This window comes from Orbicella faveolata, unplaced genomic scaffold (assembly GCF_042242905.1).
Source record: "Orbicella faveolata isolate gen_17 unplaced genomic scaffold, um_ofav_v1 contig_3, whole genome shotgun sequence".
Lineage (NCBI taxonomy): Eukaryota > Metazoa > Cnidaria > Anthozoa > Scleractinia > Merulinidae > Orbicella > Orbicella faveolata.
The window spans coordinates 12,958,255-12,977,050 of NW_028301558.1; the positions used below are offsets into that span (position 1 = coordinate 12,958,255).

The window sequence follows — 18,796 nt, forward strand, 5'->3', positions numbered from 1 at the left end:
AGTGTTCAAAATGATCCGGACGAAATGATAGCTAATGAAAACGATTTTATAACTACCTCGAGATGAACCCAGGAAAGCAATGAATTTGAAAAAAATATCGCATAAAGGTTTCCTTAATTCTTTTTGTAATAATCATAGTGTGATTGTTCGTGTTTTGAAGGCACGAGTGCGATTTCTGAAAGGACTAAAAGCGTGACACTTAAGCCAGTGACCCAGACCTGCGTGACGTCAATGTCGCGTTCCTTTACGTCACGTTACACCCGATTGCGTTTGCGTCTGACAACCACAATACAGGTTGTACTCTTTGTATTGTTTACTAAGCGATCTCATTATATCCGAATGCTGTAGTAACTTCAAACACACATTGTAGCATGGACGACGTCTGCTTCTGTCTAAAGCTTCGTCGGTAGCAGGGTAAGCCATCGAGTACAACCAGTTTTAGTACTCTGACACAATTGAAGTCAGTTTGTTTCAGACAAAATTACGTTTGAACTAATTATTTATGGCTACTTGTAAATTTGAGAGATTATAACGGATAACAAAAGCACAATACGGTTCAGGAAAGTACGTTTGAAATGTATTACATAAAGGTTTAATCTGAGAAGAATAGTCTTAAACGATGCTGATTTATGGTTGACGGCCAGTTTGCGGATTCGGCAAATAATACCGACATTTGTTCATGTTTCACACATTGCGCGCGTTCTGTATTGGAAGCTAAGCTAGAACAGTCAAGAAATCAAGGTTTAGATTAATTTATAGAACTTTGTTTACATTGACTGCTTGCTGAATAAACCTCCCGGCCATAACATTTCAATGAACGGTAAGCTAAGGAAACACTGGGCCGGTACAAACGATATTGAAACCATCCCGCCTACTACCTAATGTCGAGCGCGCGATGCAAGTACGTAAATACGATATACTGCTGGTATCAAATAACTGACTGGTCAGATACAACATTTACTGGCATGTCTATATATTTCACTCTGTTCTATTAGCAAACTTAAGTAATACTGTAGAAAGAACAGAGTGGTTTTATTTAATACTAATTCATCAGTTGCATTTGACATTTTCTTTCTTTACGTGACCGTGCGCTAATGAAAACCACTTCTGCCTGCTTGAGGGTCAGTCACTACGTGATCATTTGTTATCGTGGAGACGAAGGAATTTTGCCATATGAATCCTTTCACTGGAAAGAAAAACAAACATTTCAGTTGTAAGAAGTACCGTTCAGCAGTGGCTTCGTTTATTTTTTGTTTTTGTGTCTCACGAACTAGAATACAAATCAGTCAAAATAATCAAAATTTGGAGTGAAGGGAGTTACAATAGCTGGAAATATCGGAAATTAAGCGGCCTTTGGAGCCACCAAATATTTAATTAACGTGATTAGTCATTAGGTAACTAAATATTTAGGGTAAACATTGATAAAAGCAACGTCCTTAACTCGCCAAGACTTCCAGATCTTTCTTTTTTTTTTTAAACAAAAATTTCCGATACTTAACTTTTGCAAGATGAAAGCAAGTCTGCCAAAGAGATGTACTGTGTGAATCTACTCGACTTTTTTTTCTATAAGAATATTGTTTTCCGGTCTAGGCTGAATATTCTTATTTTCTGCCGATTTTAGGCTGAAAATATTCTTGTGAATAATGTTAGATTGCAGTGAATGACGTTTCTGTTTAAGAATATATTGGGGTGTGAAGTATATATGAAATAATTCATATTTGAACTGCGGTCATAGTTGAAAGTGAAGAATGATCATCGCGGTAAATTTTTCCAATTTAAGCAATTGGAAAGAAGAAGCCTGAAAAAATCAGGGCTTCAACGGGATTCGAACCCGTGACCTCCGCGATACCGGTGCGATGCTCTACCAACTGAGCTATGAAGCCACACATTGGGAGCGAGGTCAATTAATTGAGTTCACATCTTCCCGTGAGGAGTGAAATGATGTGAAGTATATATGAAATAATTCATATTTGAACTGCGGTCATAGTTTAAAGTGAAGAAGGATCATCGCAGTAAATTTTTCCAATTTAACAAATTGGAAAGAAGAAGCCTGAAAAAATCAGGGCTTCAACGGGATTCGAACCCGTGACCTCCGCGATACCGGTGCGATGCTCTACCAAATGAGCTATGAAGCCACACATTGGGAGCGAGGTCAGGCTTTAGGCTTCTTCAGGCTTCTTCTTTCCAATTGCTTAAATTGGAAAAATTTACTGCGATGATCATTCTTCACTTTCAATGTATTGGGGTATCAGTTACAAGTGTTTGTCATGGTTTCTTGTCCAGATGGAATTGAAGTAAATGTGGAGCTAGACTGCAGACTGTTGTGAACTCCAAACTGATACCCTTTTGTATGCCAGTTTTGGCAGGAAAGGTGGTCTTTTCGTTTACCTCCCATAGAAACAGGTAAACCCTTTTATGCACTAATTACATTAGAAATATTGCATCCCGTCTCCAAATGTTTTGCTTGAGGGACCCTTATTCTGCTTTGATGACTCAACTGTTAGGTGTGTTTATTCAATATATTTTGAGCGGCCTTCTGAAATGTCTAACTGGCAGTTTTTCCTACCGGCTTATGTACTTTAAACTCGTGAAATTCCTACCCTTTTGTTTAAGTTACCCCTTTGAGGCGGAACGTCCACTTATAATACGTTAGGTGGAGTATCCTCTGAATTTTAATTCCTACTAACCCATTACACCCCTTTTCGTACCACTTGCTTTGTAAGCAATGACAAATCTACCCTGGGTGCCACAGGTTTTTCTTGCGCGGTTTCCGGTGTCGGTCATGTCTCTAGCGAAGTTTCCGTCCGCCGCGCTAAAGAAAACCTGTGGTACCCAGTGTATGACAAATCACCACCAAATTTAAATTTCTTGACGAGGTTGTTTACGCACATCAAAGTTTGTTTCACAGGCTGGTGGTTAAACTTAAAACGTTTAAACAGCTAGATGAGTTATTTCCCGTTTTAATTTAGGTTGGCTGAACTTCTTGTGCACTAACATGGAAAAAACAAAAATATACACTCAGTTTTGAGGAAGTTCTAATATTTTGGCCACCAGAGCAATTATCTAACTACTTATTAAACTAGAGTGAGATCTTAACTGGAAAGCCACAAACCGAGTTTTGAGATTTTCCCGTAAAGACCGAATGTTCGAGGTTAATAAAAAAGCAAAAGCAAACTACAGGAAGCTGAATATTTATGGATATGGAGTTGATAGACACCATAAATTATTGATCGTATAGTTTTCAAGTCTTTTTTGTGCCATAATAAATTCTTAAATGTGAATCAAATTCCAACTAGCGAGCAGGTGAGAGCATTGATAGCCGGATCTGGGTGGGGTCTAGCTGATAGCTGGAACTGATCAAAATTTTAACCGTCAGCTGAGAAATAAAAGCGTTATTTTCTGATATCAACAAAATTTACTTTTAGCTGAGAAATAAGCTGAACGTTTCACTGATAGCTGAGAAATCGTCGAAAATTCAACCGATAATGGACATTTCAGCAACCTCACCCAGACCGCCATATAGAGGCTTTGCTTTATTCTTTTATTAGATAACTTTTCCACTGTCATTTTTTACAAAGAGGCAATTGAGTCATTACTACATTCAAGGTTGTTGATGCCACAAGTCGACCTTCGCCGGTTAGTCCTTCGTTTGCCGATCTTATCGCGAAGCGAAGCGAGAGGGCGATCTTCAAGCGACGAAGTCGCGAGTCCGAACGACTTAAGGTCGACTATTTCCAAAGGCGAAACCAACAGGGCAGGGAAGTAGTATTAGAGAGAACTTTTAGAAAGTCTAGGGGATGTTGTCTTTCAGGATAAGCGATTCCTACATAAACATGCACCATCATTACTGAACTATTTGACGGCTGGATCATCAGAGATTTGGCGCTTCAATTCATCGCAAGATAATCTCTTGTTCATTGTCAATCCCTCTCTTTCTCATTGTGTTACATTAGTAAGATTTTGCTTGCCGTTTACTATATGGCCTATAGTTGCTTGATGCGTGGTTGATGTTATATGGCTTCCCTTCTTCAAAAATGCTAATCTTGTATGACAGTACAGTTTTTTTTTCAATTACACTTATGTTTTTTGTTGAACATCACTTTTTCTTAGTGTGTCCATCGGTGACACCGAAACCACTTTACACAGCTGCTCGCACTCGGAAAACGGAAAAAATACCAATATTGTTACAGCTTTTCACTTTTTCCAGTTGTCATGGTAATTTTATTCGGCCTGCGACCTTTTAATCTGTTTTTTAACCAAACGAAACTCGATAAAATGCTGGATTTGTAAAGAGTGATTTAAACGTATCGACGCAATTCGATAACATTTTCGCACTAGTTTTCACTTTTTCCAGTTGTCATGGTAATTTTATTCGGCCTGCGACCTTTTAATCTGTTTTTTAACCAAACGAAACTCGATAAAATGCTGGATTTGTAAAGAGTGATTGAAACGTATCGGCGCAATTCGATAACATTTTCGCACTAGTTAAACCTGAAACAAACAAAGAACATTGCCGGCGATTGAACGGGTTGTGGGCGACAAAACAAAATTAAAATTTGCTCAATATTAACTGCTAATGGCTCCATTGTTCTAAGTGTACTGTGAATTGGCAATGTGAATGGCCTTAAAGAAAACTAATCCGGTGTCTTTGCCGAGCAGTATTACCATATCTAAACAGATCTTTACTTTTTCTGATTCCAAAATTTAACCTGTCATTTAACCACAAAAGACATGTCAAAAAATAAGTTTAAAAATTCATAAAGCGCCTTTGTGATTTTAGATTAAAATTTGCCAGCATTTTCCAGTATGGGATTTGAATCGTTTAGGCCGAACTACAAGCGTAGGGACCTTTCAATTCAATACAGTTTTCAAAAGATACACGACATATGAAACCTGCCAACGATTTGAATTAGAAGTGTTAAAATCTTTCTGTATAATTTCGTTTACAGGTGATGCCAAAATAGAATATCACTTTGGTGGACCACCGTGTAATTTGTAACGTTTTTCGGTGGCACAAAATGTCGAGTACGAGAGATAATTTTCAACTCTTTATTGCCCTGCCGTCGGATGATATCTGTACAGTCAAAGGATTATCTCGAGAAATGTTCATCTGCGAACTCAAATCCAGAGTGGAACTGAAAGCTGGTATCCCGGGAGACATTTTCAATTTGTACTTCATGAATGTGCGACTGTCTGACCAGGATTCTCTCAAAGTGTACAACCTCAAACATGGCTGTATTGTGAGGGTCAAGATAGAACAGAACTGGATTAGCCTCTTTGAAGCCTGCTGGCGCGGAGACATATACGACGTTTTCGAAAATGGAGTTCAATTTTTGGATGAAGAGAAGTTTCAAGGTTATAACATTTCTCTTTGGAATAAACTGGTTATTCAACGCGCCACCTTCGCTTTGTTTATTTCCTGCCACCGTGGTTACCTCGGTCTGATAATGGAACTTATTAACCGGGGAGCAACGGACATCAATGGCAAAACCGTTTTTGGACGAAGCGCGTTGCACGTGGCGGCTTATCAGGGTTTTGTGGGTTGTGTCTCTTTGTTGCTAGGCGAAGGCGCCATTTGTAATCAAATTGACATCCAGGGTAAAACTCCGCTCGCGTTAGCGAGCGAAAACGGCCATGTTTATTGCGAGAGAAGACTTTGGCTTTATCAGTGGAATTTGCAAACATTTCGTCGTCCGTCTTCGAGAAGCTCGAGCGGGGAATCAGCTGAAGCTACTGAAAATGAAGCAAGGTAAGAACTTTCTCTTTTCGATTGCTCGTGTGATCAAAGCGTGTTTGGGTGTCAGAAAAACTTGGCACGAAGACAATGCTTACGCTCCCAATTTGAACATTCTATAAAGCGCTATAATGATTAAGGCGCCAAAACGGCAATATAACTGGATGAGCACGATAGAAAAACTAATGAAATATGCCAAATTATCATTCTTTGAAGAGGATTAACAATTTGTGGATAATTGATCTTTTTCTGGCGGATTACTAGCATCTCATTGTTCGTTTCAAGACGATTCTGACGGGCGTATGATATTATACGAGGTACAAAATGCGTCATTTCAGATGTGCAAGTTAACTGTTAAGGGGAAACACTATCATGTGACACACGATTACGAGGCAAAATCTCCCCCGAAAAGTGATTGATCTTTGAAAGCCCTAGCTCTCTTGTGATCTTGCAGTTCTTGAAAGATTTCATAACTTCGGATAAGTTTTGCATGTTTCGTGACATGCATACGCAAAACAATAGCGTAAATACTGGCAAAAAGACGTCATCACAAATCACCACATAGAGAGATAACTAGGTGTAATGGCATTGTTCTTAAATAAGGAGAGGGGCTTAACGTGCACGCAATTTAGGCTAGAATGAAGTAGAGTCTCTGCGAACTTATGTAAAGAAGGTTTTGACCCCATAAAGAATAAGGAATAAATGTCTTACTCATCCAAGAGCTGATGCCCTTGTTGATTCATCTTTTTACCCAATTCCCGAAGTGTCCTACAGAAAACTTCAAAGCTAATTGAACTATTCTCAACATCAGTAAAAAAAAAATAAGAAAAACAAATAATGATTGTATAAGATTTACGATTTACGAAGATCCTTGTTCTGGCGTTCCCGATAGGGTGTCTTTTGAGAAACCTTTCTTTGTTTTTTCATTTCAGAAAAACTGGCAAATCTTCTCCGGAATCTGCTAAGTTACCATCCACTAGAAGAACACTCAAACAGCCTGATCAGAACAACAACGACAAACAGACTATGGTATTTCGTTTGGCTCTATTGTTTAACGTTAGGTTTCTAAACTTATAAACGTACTTGCGTCGCAATCAGGGGCGAATCCGAGATATTATAAAATAGGGATCTTAGACAGTTTTCATCCTGGCCGGGAACAATGTGTTGTGTTATTTGTGGGCAAAACACTTTACTCTCACAGTGCCTCTCTCCACCCAGGTAAATTTGATGGTTGAAGATAAACCTGCGATGGACTAGCATTCTATCCCGGGTAGGGTAGAGATACTCCTGGTCACTTCATGCTAAGGAAACGAGAGATAAGAACCGGCCTTATGGGCCACTTCGCTCGCATGCAGACCCTGTTTTTTGACCTAACAGTTTCTGCGACAACCTAAGGGGGTGGGCGTGGGATCTCTTTCATGCATTCTGGAAGCATTTGTGACGGAAAATGTAATCATGTAAGGCTCTGAATGGCAGATTTTGAATCTCGCAGACAAAGAAGGGAAGAGGGGCTCGTCCGTACCCCTGAATCCCCCCAAAGCCTTTCAATATCAGTCAGGTTTTAATCTCCACGATGATCAAGAGCGAACATCTCGTTATGACATGAATGTATGACATGAATTCAGGCGGTTGGGTCATGAGAGTGAAGAAACTGAACGAGTGCCAAGCGTGAGTTCTCTTTAGGTAATTAGGAAGAAACACACAGTGTTCATTTAGGAGATTTTCTCTGTTGATAACAGTCAAATCGTACAAATATACAATTTCCTGGAAATAACGCAATATGACGATTCTTCTTTCCTTCCTTCCATCTTTTCTTCTTTCCATTTCTTTCTTTACACCGCTCTAGAATCACTGTCGACATCACGTTAATTTTCCCATACTGATTGACAAGGATTTGAAACTGCAACGAGAGAGTATTGTTAATCACTAGTTGGAATTTAAGTAATATCCCTCTCTTTATTTACAGAGAAACGCTTCCCACAAGAGCTCACTTTGTTGTTTTCCTTCAGTCTCCCCAGGCAGTTCTTCTCCATCTTCCTCGCGTTACGAACAACGAGGACAAAACGTCACTGCGTCGAACAAAGAGCCACGAACGTCCTCGTTCCAATCCCTCACCTTTTCCCTTGATGCAAATCGCCGAGAAATACCGCAAGGAACTTCGGGAGTTAAACGGGGGCACGCTTCACCTACCGACGCATGCGCAAGGTGATTCCAAAGAGGACGTGGATAGTTCGACAGCGGAACCGCAAACACCACAGCTAAAGAAAACATGGAAAGATGAAGTAGAGGTTGCGAAAGAAGCAAACAGCATGAATGAGTTGGAAAAAGAAGAACAAAGCACAATCATTGCAGAAATAAGTGAAGGTGAGCCATTTCCTTTTTGACTTTGAGCGGTGACTCTGTTTTGAAAAAGGCGATAATGTACATAATAACCGCACCCGTATTCACAATTTGCCAATCAGTACCCTTGTCTACTGTCCTGATATCCTGTGTTATAATCCGTCAAATATTTGCGATCGCGCACGACTGGTCTAAACGCGTTACATGACTGAATATTACCCGACTAAAACTGGGGAATATCGGAGTGATATTCCCTAATTTTCAAAACCGCGTGGGTTGCGAAAAATATTTGAACGATAATAAACACAATAACCTCCATTTGCTCGGATATTTGTCCTTGGACATTATCTGTTCCTCAAAGCTCTCAGTTAGTCACTGACCTGGCCCCAGTTGTTCAAAGGTTGGATAACACTATCTACCAGATAAATCCCTTACCCATTGGAAAGCGATTCATACGTATTTTTAATAGCAAGATATAGCAGGCAAATGAAGTAGTAGTCACTAAGACTGAATATTTTGGACTGATTCCTCTGTGTCTGCTTACACAGATCTTTCAACAGAAAAGAAGGACGGTGATTCTAATGAAGAAAAGAGGCAAGATAACCGTGACATTCCTGTGGAGACTGGGCTCCAGGATTTTGAAAGGTGAAATTACTTATATTAAATTTTCCTTTGAAATCACCTGATCATTGAATGTTTGAATTTGTCGGATCATAACACGTTCTTTATTTTTGTTTTAACTAGGCCACCCTCAGGCAGAACAAATGGAATCCGTAAACTGGACATTGTGATGGGCGAGTCAAGAGAAAAAAGTAAAAGTAAAATAGAATCGACTTTACGAGAGCAAGAGGCCAGTGGATACGAGGAAGAACAAGCGAGTGAGCACGACAGCACATTATTGGATCTACGGCAAGAATATTCTAGAAAGAAACCTGCTCAAACGTTTGAAAACTGGCTGCAAATGAAACGATCGCAAGAGAAGACCAGACCTTGTACTGCGCCGGCGCAGAAGAGCAGGTTAGGAAAGACTATTGATCCAGAATCCTTTAAGAGATGGTTGAACAGCAAACGACTTCAGCGCACGCACACAAACTCCGAATCTTCGACTTCGTCCAACAGGAAGGCTTTCATTAGTTCTGGAGGCCTGACCTTTGATCGATGGCTTGAAACTAAGTTAGCAAAACGGCCTATGAGCGCTATGGGTTACGTCACAGAGTCACGTGATGATAATGCTTCGGGAGCGAGTAACAAAGTTCGAAAACAGATTACTTCCGGGAAACCCTTTGAACTGTGGCTGGCGGAGAAGAAAACAATTGCGCAATCCACCCATGACGAGGAAAACAACGACAAAGAAGACAAAAATGCGCCTAAACTGAGTGGAAAATCTTTCCACGAGTGGTTACAAGACAAAACCAAACAGAAGCAAATTGAGCTGGTGCAGAAAATGACGACAGAGAAAGAGCAGCAAAGACTGGCAGAGATTGATCAGTTGTCAAAATGGCTGAATCCACACTACAAGACATATGATGACTGGTTGGCGTTAAAAAACTATCAAGCCAGTCTACAACGCGTGCGAACACAAAACAAACCACACAAACAACAAGAGGAGATTCCTTTCGAAGAGAAACGAAAGGACGCGAAAGTTGTGTATAACATCTGGCAGACAATGAAGGCGCTTCAAGACCTAAGTGATGAAGAGAGAAAATATAATGAGATGAAAGCAAAGTGGGCCGCGAAGGAGCGAGAGAAAGAACAACTTAGAAGACTCAACATAGTGAATAAAGCTAAGAAACATAACTTTCTTGTAAAGCCGGCGTCAGCGAAGAGCTAGAGGACTCTGTCGTTCATGCATGTGTTTATTTCTGAGGAAACAATTGGTTTGGTCTCTCGGTTCTTTTGAATTTTCACTTCTTTACGAAGCGCTAGGAATGATGAATTACTGTAATGATTCGATTTAGCAGCCCTTTCCAATAAGCGCCCCCATACATGGTAGTGAAAGTGGCTTTTAAGATATTGACGGACTGATTCGCCGATCGACGAATAATTATGAAGTTTGCTTTCTGATCTGAACATAATACTGAACACTGTGACTGTCAGAACACTTCTCTGACAGTTCTGAAGTTAAAGGATCTGTAGTTGTTTTTCCTTTTTAAAAGTATTGTGCCTCAAAAAGAAGCGCCATATCCCTAATAAGCGCCCTTCTCCAATTAGCGCCTTTCCAAGTAACTTAGCGCCCTGGGCGCTAAATCGAATCATTACCATGCATGCCTTGTAAGGGCCGATTTACACGGTACGACTTTGTCGCATAAGACAAGCTTACGACAGACCTAAGACATGACTTTGGACCGTTTACACGGATACGACATTTTCACTTTCAAAATTAAATATGCAAAAGTTTGCACCGGGATTTTCGGAGCGAAAGTTCGAACAAACGGTAAACAGATATTTTAGCTATCCTGCACTTTGAAAAGACTTTCTAATGAGATATTTTTCGCTTTATCTGTTCAGTACTTTTCGAGAAACGACTTCGTGTGAATCAGTCAACAAGTTCGTCCGCCATTTTGATGCAAGAAAACTTTACCTTCGTCCCCTACTCAGTAGAAATTTGTCACAAAATACGTCATTTCCTATCGATTTCGGCTACGATTGTCGCAGCGTTTTAAAACATTTTTAAAAATCCTACGACTTTTTTTTTTGACGTACACGACAGTCGTAAGCGAGTTGTAGATTTGATTTACACGAAACAATTCATGTCGCAGGCCTGTCGTAAGCTTGTCGCATGCGACAAAGTCGTACCGTGTAAATCGGCCCTAAAACTGATAAGAACTTGCCACGATTTGATCGACTGTTACTAAATTAACCTCATTTTAGAAGACGTTGTCAAAAAGAAGGTTGTTGGAATACAAATATCAAAAACAACATTTCTGAGTTAGATTGAAGTAAAAATATATTTATAAATGAAAGTTTATAATTAAAAATCAGAATATATTTTAATAAAAAGAGATGAATATTGTTCATAATTGTTTCCAATTCTGTTATCAGTCTGTCAAACGTATCCAGGCCTCAAACACAGTGTAAAGAACCTGAAAACCGGCAGACCCAATCAAGAATCAAAGAGGGCTCAATGGAGAAGTCTATTTAATACTATATTAAAATTAAGACATAATGATCAAGATATTCCTTGTTTCCTTTAATTCGTTTAAACCAAGAGACTATTGTCTCTCTATAGTCTCTACATTCCTTTGACAACCACGGGGATAGCATAAATGCAAGTCGGGTTTCATTTAGTGGCAGGAAACTGATATGAAAAAGTGTTTTTGGTACATTTGTACAACGGGGCTTAGTTAGATACCGTTGCCAAGCTGAGGAATATCGTTCTTTAGCCGGAATAATACTGATACCAGTATACCAACCCAGTGGATAGTGCTTTTCTCGCTTTCTGATTGGCTAGTCTTACTCAGTATACGTTTTGCTATTCACCTCCACTTTAGGGAATAATTGTTAACTAGCCACTCCCACCGCGAGGGATAATAGTTAAATTATTTATGGCAGAGACTGTTGTTCTCGTATTAATAAAAATGTCGTTTGGTTTTCAACGAAAAGACAAAAAACTCTTATAATTTCTCGAAGACACAAGTTCCCCTAGAATGACAGACCAGATAAACATTAAATAGCGCAACCCAACATTAAAGAACAGAGCTTTAAAAGCAGTCCAGACAGCGCCTAAAACATCCTTGGATACTTGCTGTAAGCAACTGATTAATAGAAATACAAATTATATATAATCTTCTTCTAAACGTTTCTCATTCAATTTTGCATTGCAAGTTTAATTCCTGCTTTTACCTAAATTGTTTACTTAAGAATTAACCCATGGAGTTGATGTTGGCAGGTATTTTCCGTTAGTTGCCGTGACATTACCTTTTAAAATGTTTCACAATCGGATGAAGCAAAACAATTAATGTTAAGTGCACTGTTTTGAGTACAAATATAAAATCCCGAGGGTTGCAGCAGTTGTCACTTTCATTTCTCAAGCACAAGGTTTCATGTTTATAAAAAAACCGAAATAAATTTCTTTTGGAAAATTAACACACTGCTCCATAACCTCTTCCAAAACGACCACATTATATACAAAACTGACCTTTTGCAAATGAAGGTTAAAGTGATTCGGTCGCTAATTCTATTTCAAGAGATACTTTTAAATGTCGCGGTTTTTGCCGTTAATGAGAACTCTTTATCTCGATCGGCCTACTTCACGACTCGGCAAAACAAGAAGCTTATGGGCCACGTTGTTCAACGGTTTGAATCTCTCAGTTTGATGTCCTGCAGCCATTCATGCATGAGAAGCACATGGTGTTCTTCTACAAACTTCGAGCAGCTAACTGGGCGTGGTGATAAAGGAACTTGTGAACTAAACAAGCACGATATCTCGATTGTCAACGAAGACAGCAACTTTCGAGAACGACAAGGCAGTACCTTCTCGTTGTATCTCAAGGTAATCATATAGGGTGCTTACTTGCTGTAGCATGGATTTCTCTCTCGAAACGAAAATTAGAAAAATATTTTTTAGTTTTATTCGTTCAATTCTTGCTCCTGTTTCTGATTTTTCGTTTGTCTGTTTGCTGTTAGGGCTGCCTCATGACTGGATGCGTCAATGGTGGTTCCTGTTTGTTCGATGAGAAGAAAGACACGTTTTCATGTTCATGCAAGCAACCGTGGACTGGAGAAGAATGTGGAGTAAGAACGGGTAAGAAGACGGATGATTCTATTGAATTGATGTCAAATTGTAGGATAGGATACTGTGGAGACCATACAATAAAATTATTGCCGGGGATTCCTCCATATATCAATTCACTCATGTAGGTAGACTGAAACGAGTTGTATTTCTCTCTCTCTTTTTTTTTGGCAAACGCGGGCGGTGTTCAACATAAGCTTCATTAAGACACGAGCCAAAGAAACGCATTGAGTCACATGGGTAGGATTGGCCGCAGAGTGCAGAAATAGCAGTAACTCTCAAATTAACGAAGTACTTGGAGCCCTAATGCTAATGTCGTTTCGTTACAAACTTACACCATTTCGGCGTTTTTTCAAATTAAAATACTCGAATAAAGGAATTTAATTAGGCCGAGATGCAGTTGGTGATTATTTCTCTTTGAGTTGAAGGCGAAAGCTTGTCGCTTTGTCAATGAATGGCTAAAAACCTCATTACACAAGTCATTACACATTGAATAAGAAGTTTCTATTTTCCTAATGGTGTTTCATCTGAGGACAAGTATTGATTTAATAACGCAAATCAATAACAAGACAGGTGATTAAGAACTTCCACTGTCAAAATTTAGCATGGTTCCATTTCCGCCACTTCGAAAAGACCGGTTTTGTCAATAGAAACATTTATTTTTCATCAAATAAAGTGAAACTGTTGATCTGCATCTGCGGGTGAAATGAAACACTAGGCTATTGATCAACTTTAAGTTGATAAAGGTGAATTTGTCGCAGTGGTAAGTTTGTGAGATTTTTGGGACTTGCGAGGTTATACAATAATCCTTACACACGCGCCATTTTTTATCTTTTTTTTTCAGAACTTGAGTTTTACTTCACCATACTTAACACTACTGGCAAGGAAAGTCCAACATCAAATGCCGGGTACAAAGGCTCCTCCCTTGAAAATATAAACGTGACAAATGGTCTGCAAGAATGGAGTGCACCCTTAACTGGCTACTACTACGTTGACATGTGCGGTGCCTCAGGCGGTGGATCGTACGGGGGTAAAGGGGCGAGGGTAAATGGTACAGTGCATCTTCAGGAGGGAACCAAACTGATTGTGTTAGTGGGTCAGCGAGGTGCTGAACGTCCTCCGCAATACAGAAGTGGTGCTGGTGGGGGATCATTTGTGTTTTTTCCTACCAACAGTACCCCTCTCAGTATTGCTGGCGGGGGTGGAGGGGAGCATTATAAAAGAGACGGCGGACCAGGACAAGCGGGTGAAGCTGAAGGATTGATGCTTGGCACCGTTGGACAGGGCGGCCGGTTGATTTGTGTTGAACCATGTTATTGGTGGGTATTAGATGAAGGACACAGTGGCGGAGGATTCAGTGGTAATGGTGAATGCTTCAGTCACAGCCAGGTAATCATGCAGTGCAACGAAGAGGCAGCCAAATCATTTCTAAACGGTGGAAGAGGCGGATCTCAAGATTATCTTGACTGCTGCGATGGCGGGTTTGGTGGAGGTGGAGCATCATCTGATTATGTACCAGGGGGAGGGGGAGGATACTCTGGAGGAAGTGTTAACGGAAGCTTTGCGGATATCTTCATATCAGGCGGTGGCGGTTCGTATGTTCCCAGTGAAACGTGGAATGCGGAGACAGGAGCATGCGACAAAGGGGATGGGTACGTCACATTTCGCTTCTTGAGTTATACCACGCCTTGAACCTTTCACAGACTTTCATGGATTTGGAATGGAAACATAAATACATGTAGTGACAGAATAACAAAGATAATGATGATCAAAGATTGAGAACCGAACCTGTAACTTATAGAAGTTAAATGAGTTTCAGTTAAATATATTATAAAATTCAGCTCTTTGAGGTTCTTATTAACACTTGAATAAAAGCTATAATAATGCAAAAGTCTCTATAACAATCACCCTTGAGCAGGATTATTTCGATTAGAGTAAATTGTGTGCTTATCGGTGTACAGTTGTAACTTAAACCCTGCGGTTTAAAACTGATGAAAGAGCAAACAGATCGATAACACAGTTTCAATTTACGTTCTAATTTAAAATTTTTCACGCATGTCTAAACCTGCGCTCTCTGCAGAACAAGAACCTGAAATGACCAAAGTCTGCATTGTCTAGAGAACGTGAACCACGACGGTTGCATTGATTACAAATGTGTCACTGAGAAATGAGATGATGTGCAGGACTGACGAAAAAAATGGATATCGGTGTTCACAGATCGATTAAGTTTGATGAATAATAATCTTGACACGAATCGAGCTCCCCTCAATTTGGAATTTTACATATTTAGCCCGAGCAAGGTTTAAGAGCCAAAAGTATCCTGGACATATCCGGAAAAATCGTAAGTAAAATATACTAAATTCAATTTTACTAGGCAGATAGTCCTTGGTGTCGCCGTCGTCATTGCTTAAGCTCCCATTTATATGTGAGGTCTTTCATCCTAAGAGGCTGCTTTTGTGGTTTGCTCATGTTTCATCCCAAGAACCAAGAAGGATCGATCGCAGATGACAGATTGTGTAAAAAAGCCGTAAACAATAATTGCAGCTCGTCGTCAAGGTTCTTTTTTGACTAAACTATAAAGTCGTCAAGCGTTTCGGTACTGAAGTTTGTCCCTCCTGCTGGAACAATCTCGTTTACGTTACTTCGTCGATGCAATACCTTTTCATCCTTATACTCATAACTACACCGTGCCAATCGTTTACATCTTCTTCTTCATGATTAGTATAGCTGATGGTTTTGAACACTTAACGTCCATCGTCATCAATCGCGGGCTTGAACACTCGGTGGGTTGATACTCGGGCGCTTACCCGTTCCAAACCAAGTTATAATTATATTTCTTTTTCCATACCTTCCAATTCCCGAGGATCTCGCTACTTAATTGACCTCAGATCAAATCGAAATGTTGCGGAGGCAATGATATCTGGTGAAATAACATTGTAGATTGCAATGCTTTCGGCGGCGAGGCGCCGGAGGTTTCTTTCGCTAGTAAGCATTCGCAGACGGTATACGTTGCCGACGAATTTGAAGTACCCTTTCGCAGCAACATGTAATATTAGATGGCAGAGAGAACCCCATCAATCAAGGCTTAATCCGGCTACTGTACCTCAAGATACAAATGATGAACGCGTATATTAGATTATGAAATAGCATAAATTACATAGCCGTTATAGAACATAAGCGCTCATATAAAGAATGTTTGGAAAATTAACATATTATAACCTTGGAAGGTGTGTACGCCATTTTAAATAATCAAATCAAGCCAATGTCTGAAACTCGTTTGTCCGATTTGACCATGACGTCAGTGTATTCTCATTGGCTCACATCCAAGCCTTTGTTGTTTCGCTTTATAAATGCGACACCACCCGGATGGTTGGACGGCTAGTTAATTCCACCACAATGTACATATCTGTCCTCATCTCTGTTAATCTCTCTTAAAGCAATACCTCCTGCCCTGAGTAGATAGTGAAGTATTCTACCTCAACTCCCCCTCCCCACGAATATCAATTATATAATCAACCACTCTATCTCAACTCCCCCATTATCCCTCACGCCTGCATTTCATTAATGCCCCCTTCATATACCTTCACATCCTACATCTCATTAATCCTCCCTTCCACATATACCCTTGTATCTCTTAATGCTCTTCCTTGGCCTCTTGTTACGAGCGTGTCGTTAGACCCGGTCGCCTTTTGGGGCTGTACTGGGCTAACCTCGCGCACGCCTCGTTTTTAGTGTATTTTAATTAGTACTGTTTTATCTTAGCATTTCCATTCCCCTTTTTCTTGGATGGCTTTCACGCTCTCAGTCCTGGTCACCTTTGTTGATTGTACTGGGCTGGGCTTCGCGTACTTCCATCTCTTCTGTTTTTCGACTTGTCTTTCTTTCTCTAGCTCCTTGATCGAGCGTGTCTCTAGACCTCGTCTCCTCTTGGGGTTGTATTGGATTAATCTCTGGCAGGTCTCGTTTTTAATGGTTTTAATTGAAGTCGTTTAAATTTTTAGCGGTTTCTTCTCGCCTCTTGCTCTTTAATGACGAGCATGTCTTTAGACCTGGTCGCCTTTTGGGGTTGTACTGGGCTACCCTCGGCACGTCTCATCTTCATCGCCTTTTCTCTCCAGTCTTTTTACCCTCCCCCTGTTGGTAAGGCGAGGTTCGACTCATCCGCGAAGTTGACAGCCGGCCTCGTTTAGAGGGTGCCCCCTTCACCTTGGCGGTTCATTCCTCTCTTTTTACCTCTCGTTTTTAAATGGAAGGTGGACATTGTACCTTGTCCATCGAACCGCCTCAAATATAAAAAAATTCACACAGCCTACATCTCATTGATCCCCCATATATGCCCTGGCTGGATACGGTGCTTCTACGCTGCAAATGGCCGAGTCTTGGCCTGTTGAGGTGCGTGCATCTTGATCTTATCATCGCTGTCTTTTAAGACAGGGGTCTTAACAGAATCTGTATTCACTTAGCCTTTTATCAATTAACTGACCTATTGAAAGTAGAATTAGAGAATATAATTGAAAAACGCCATGTGCTTTGAGACGGTTAGCAATCAATTTGATGGTTATTATAGTGAAATACGACATGATTTTTTACCTATTTATCGCATAGTAGCCTGAAAATCGTAACGTATTACGAGATCTGCATTCACTTAGGTTTCAATTGGTGTATTAAATTTAGAGATCTGTTGAGATGTACTGGGGAAAAATATTATTTACATAACACGGTTAGCATTCAGTTGGGAATTTAAAAGATACATGGCTCGTAATGCAAGTCAATCTTGGGAACATTTCCTGAAATGCTTGAAAACCTTTGGTATGCATGCAACCTCTACAGGAAAAGGTTTCGATAAAAGGGAGAAAATTCTAAAAAATGTACCCCGTGTGAGGATCGAACTCACGACCTTCAGATTTCTAATTGAGATTATGAGACTGACGCGCTGCCTACTGCACTAACGAGGCACCTGTGGGATTTGCTCTGAAACTTAGCATGGTCTTCATTAGCGACAAGTAACTCGGAACTCACACTTCGATTGGCTATTAAGTTGAGATATTTAGCGTGAAATTTTGAGTTCAAAGTAAGGCTTTTATACCCCTCAATTCTATTAGGAAATGTGTTGTAATATGCTGGTCATCTTGGCACTTACCTCTCGCACTTAGGCGTGGTTTGCCCATATGTGCGACGAGATGACTTTCAATAATTAAGTAGGTTGTCCTTTGTTGTCAGCCGGTGATGTAGTTTCAGTCAGAGTCGTTTAACTTGAAAAAAAATCTCAGTCACCCTATTACAAATTATACGGAACAATTTGAGTCTAGTTTTTGCCTATTGTCAATTGAAATGGCTGTAAACTGGATCATTTCATTTTATGTCGGTTTGGATCAATAACCTTCTCTTTAAAAAAACTGCATCTGATAAGCCAGAGACCAAAACTGTGCATTGTTATGGCGCCAAAGAGGAATGGTGATCAACTGCAATTCTCAGTATGATCAGAATTTAGAAGTTCACAATCACAACTGATACAGGTTTTATTGTCAAGATAATATCTATAATGTACACTGCTGGTATCAGAACGCCCGGTTAGCTCAGTCGGTAGAGCATCAGGCTTTTAATCTGAGGGTCATGGGTTCAAGTCCCATATTGAGGGGGGCGAAGAGGTTTGCGGATCGACGGATTTGGCTTAACGGATTACGGATTTTTGCCATAAATTGAACGATGTTAATGTTTTACCACTTTATTTTGCCGCTTTATTTCTTTTATCGGAAGAGGCTCGATTATTTAAATAGTCAAGCTTGCTTTGGCACTTAATGGTTAAAAATCAGAACACATTTTAATAAAAAAAGAGATGAGAATTATTCCTAATTGTTTCCAACTCTGTAATCAGTCTGTCAAACGTATCCAGGCCTCAAACACAGTGAAAAGAATCTTAATACCAGTAGACTCAATCAAGAATCAAGGAGGAGGGCTAAATGGAAAAGTCTCTTTGATACCATTTAAAA

General features: G+C 40.0%; 2 protein-coding genes across 3 annotated transcripts; both read left to right on the forward strand.

Moving 5' to 3' along the window:
* Positions 1 to 272: 272 nt before the first annotated feature.
* On the forward strand, positions 273 to 11,094 carry LOC110060199 (uncharacterized). 2 transcript variants are annotated; one of them, XM_089298067.1, is made up of 7 exons: positions 273 to 414; positions 2,284 to 2,403; positions 4,950 to 5,749; positions 6,667 to 6,763; positions 7,744 to 8,098; positions 8,623 to 8,719; positions 8,819 to 11,094. In XM_089298067.1, exons 3-7 carry the CDS (start codon positions 5,019 to 5,021, stop codon positions 9,903 to 9,905), a joined length of 2,367 nt encoding a protein of 788 aa, XP_089154193.1. In that variant the 5' UTR covers positions 273 to 414; positions 2,284 to 2,403; positions 4,950 to 5,018; the 3' UTR covers positions 9,906 to 11,094. The 2 variants fall into 2 exon arrangements, with proteins under 2 accessions (XP_089154193.1, XP_020622613.1); XM_020766954.2 differs by lacking the exon at positions 2,284 to 2,403.
* A 1,615-nt stretch (positions 11,095 to 12,709) lies between these two features.
* Positions 12,710 to 14,682, forward strand: LOC149106417 (uncharacterized). The gene is made up of 2 exons (XM_089298338.1): positions 12,710 to 12,818; positions 13,651 to 14,682. Exons 1-2 carry the CDS (start codon positions 12,710 to 12,712, stop codon positions 14,496 to 14,498), a joined length of 957 nt encoding a protein of 318 aa, XP_089154464.1. The 3' UTR covers positions 14,499 to 14,682.
* Positions 14,683 to 18,796: the final 4,114 nt, after the last annotated feature.

Excerpts from the sequence above, each read along its gene's own strand:
- LOC149106417 (XM_089298338.1), top strand. The coding sequence starts at position 12,710 with ATGACTGGATGCGTCAATGGTGGTTCCTGTTTGTTCGATGAGAAGAAA. Across the intron at positions 12,819-13,650 it reads AGAATGTGGAGTAAGAACGG|AACTTGAGTTTTACTTCACC; the intron begins GTAAGAAGACGG and ends TTTTTTTTTCAG.
- LOC110060199 (XM_089298067.1), top strand. The coding sequence starts at position 5,019 with ATGTCGAGTACGAGAGATAATTTTCAACTCTTTATTGCCCTGCCGTCG. Across the intron at positions 5,750-6,666 it reads GCTACTGAAAATGAAGCAAG|AAAAACTGGCAAATCTTCTC; the intron begins GTAAGAACTTTC and ends TTTTCATTTCAG. Across the intron at positions 8,720-8,818 it reads GGGCTCCAGGATTTTGAAAG|GCCACCCTCAGGCAGAACAA; the intron begins GTGAAATTACTT and ends TGTTTTAACTAG.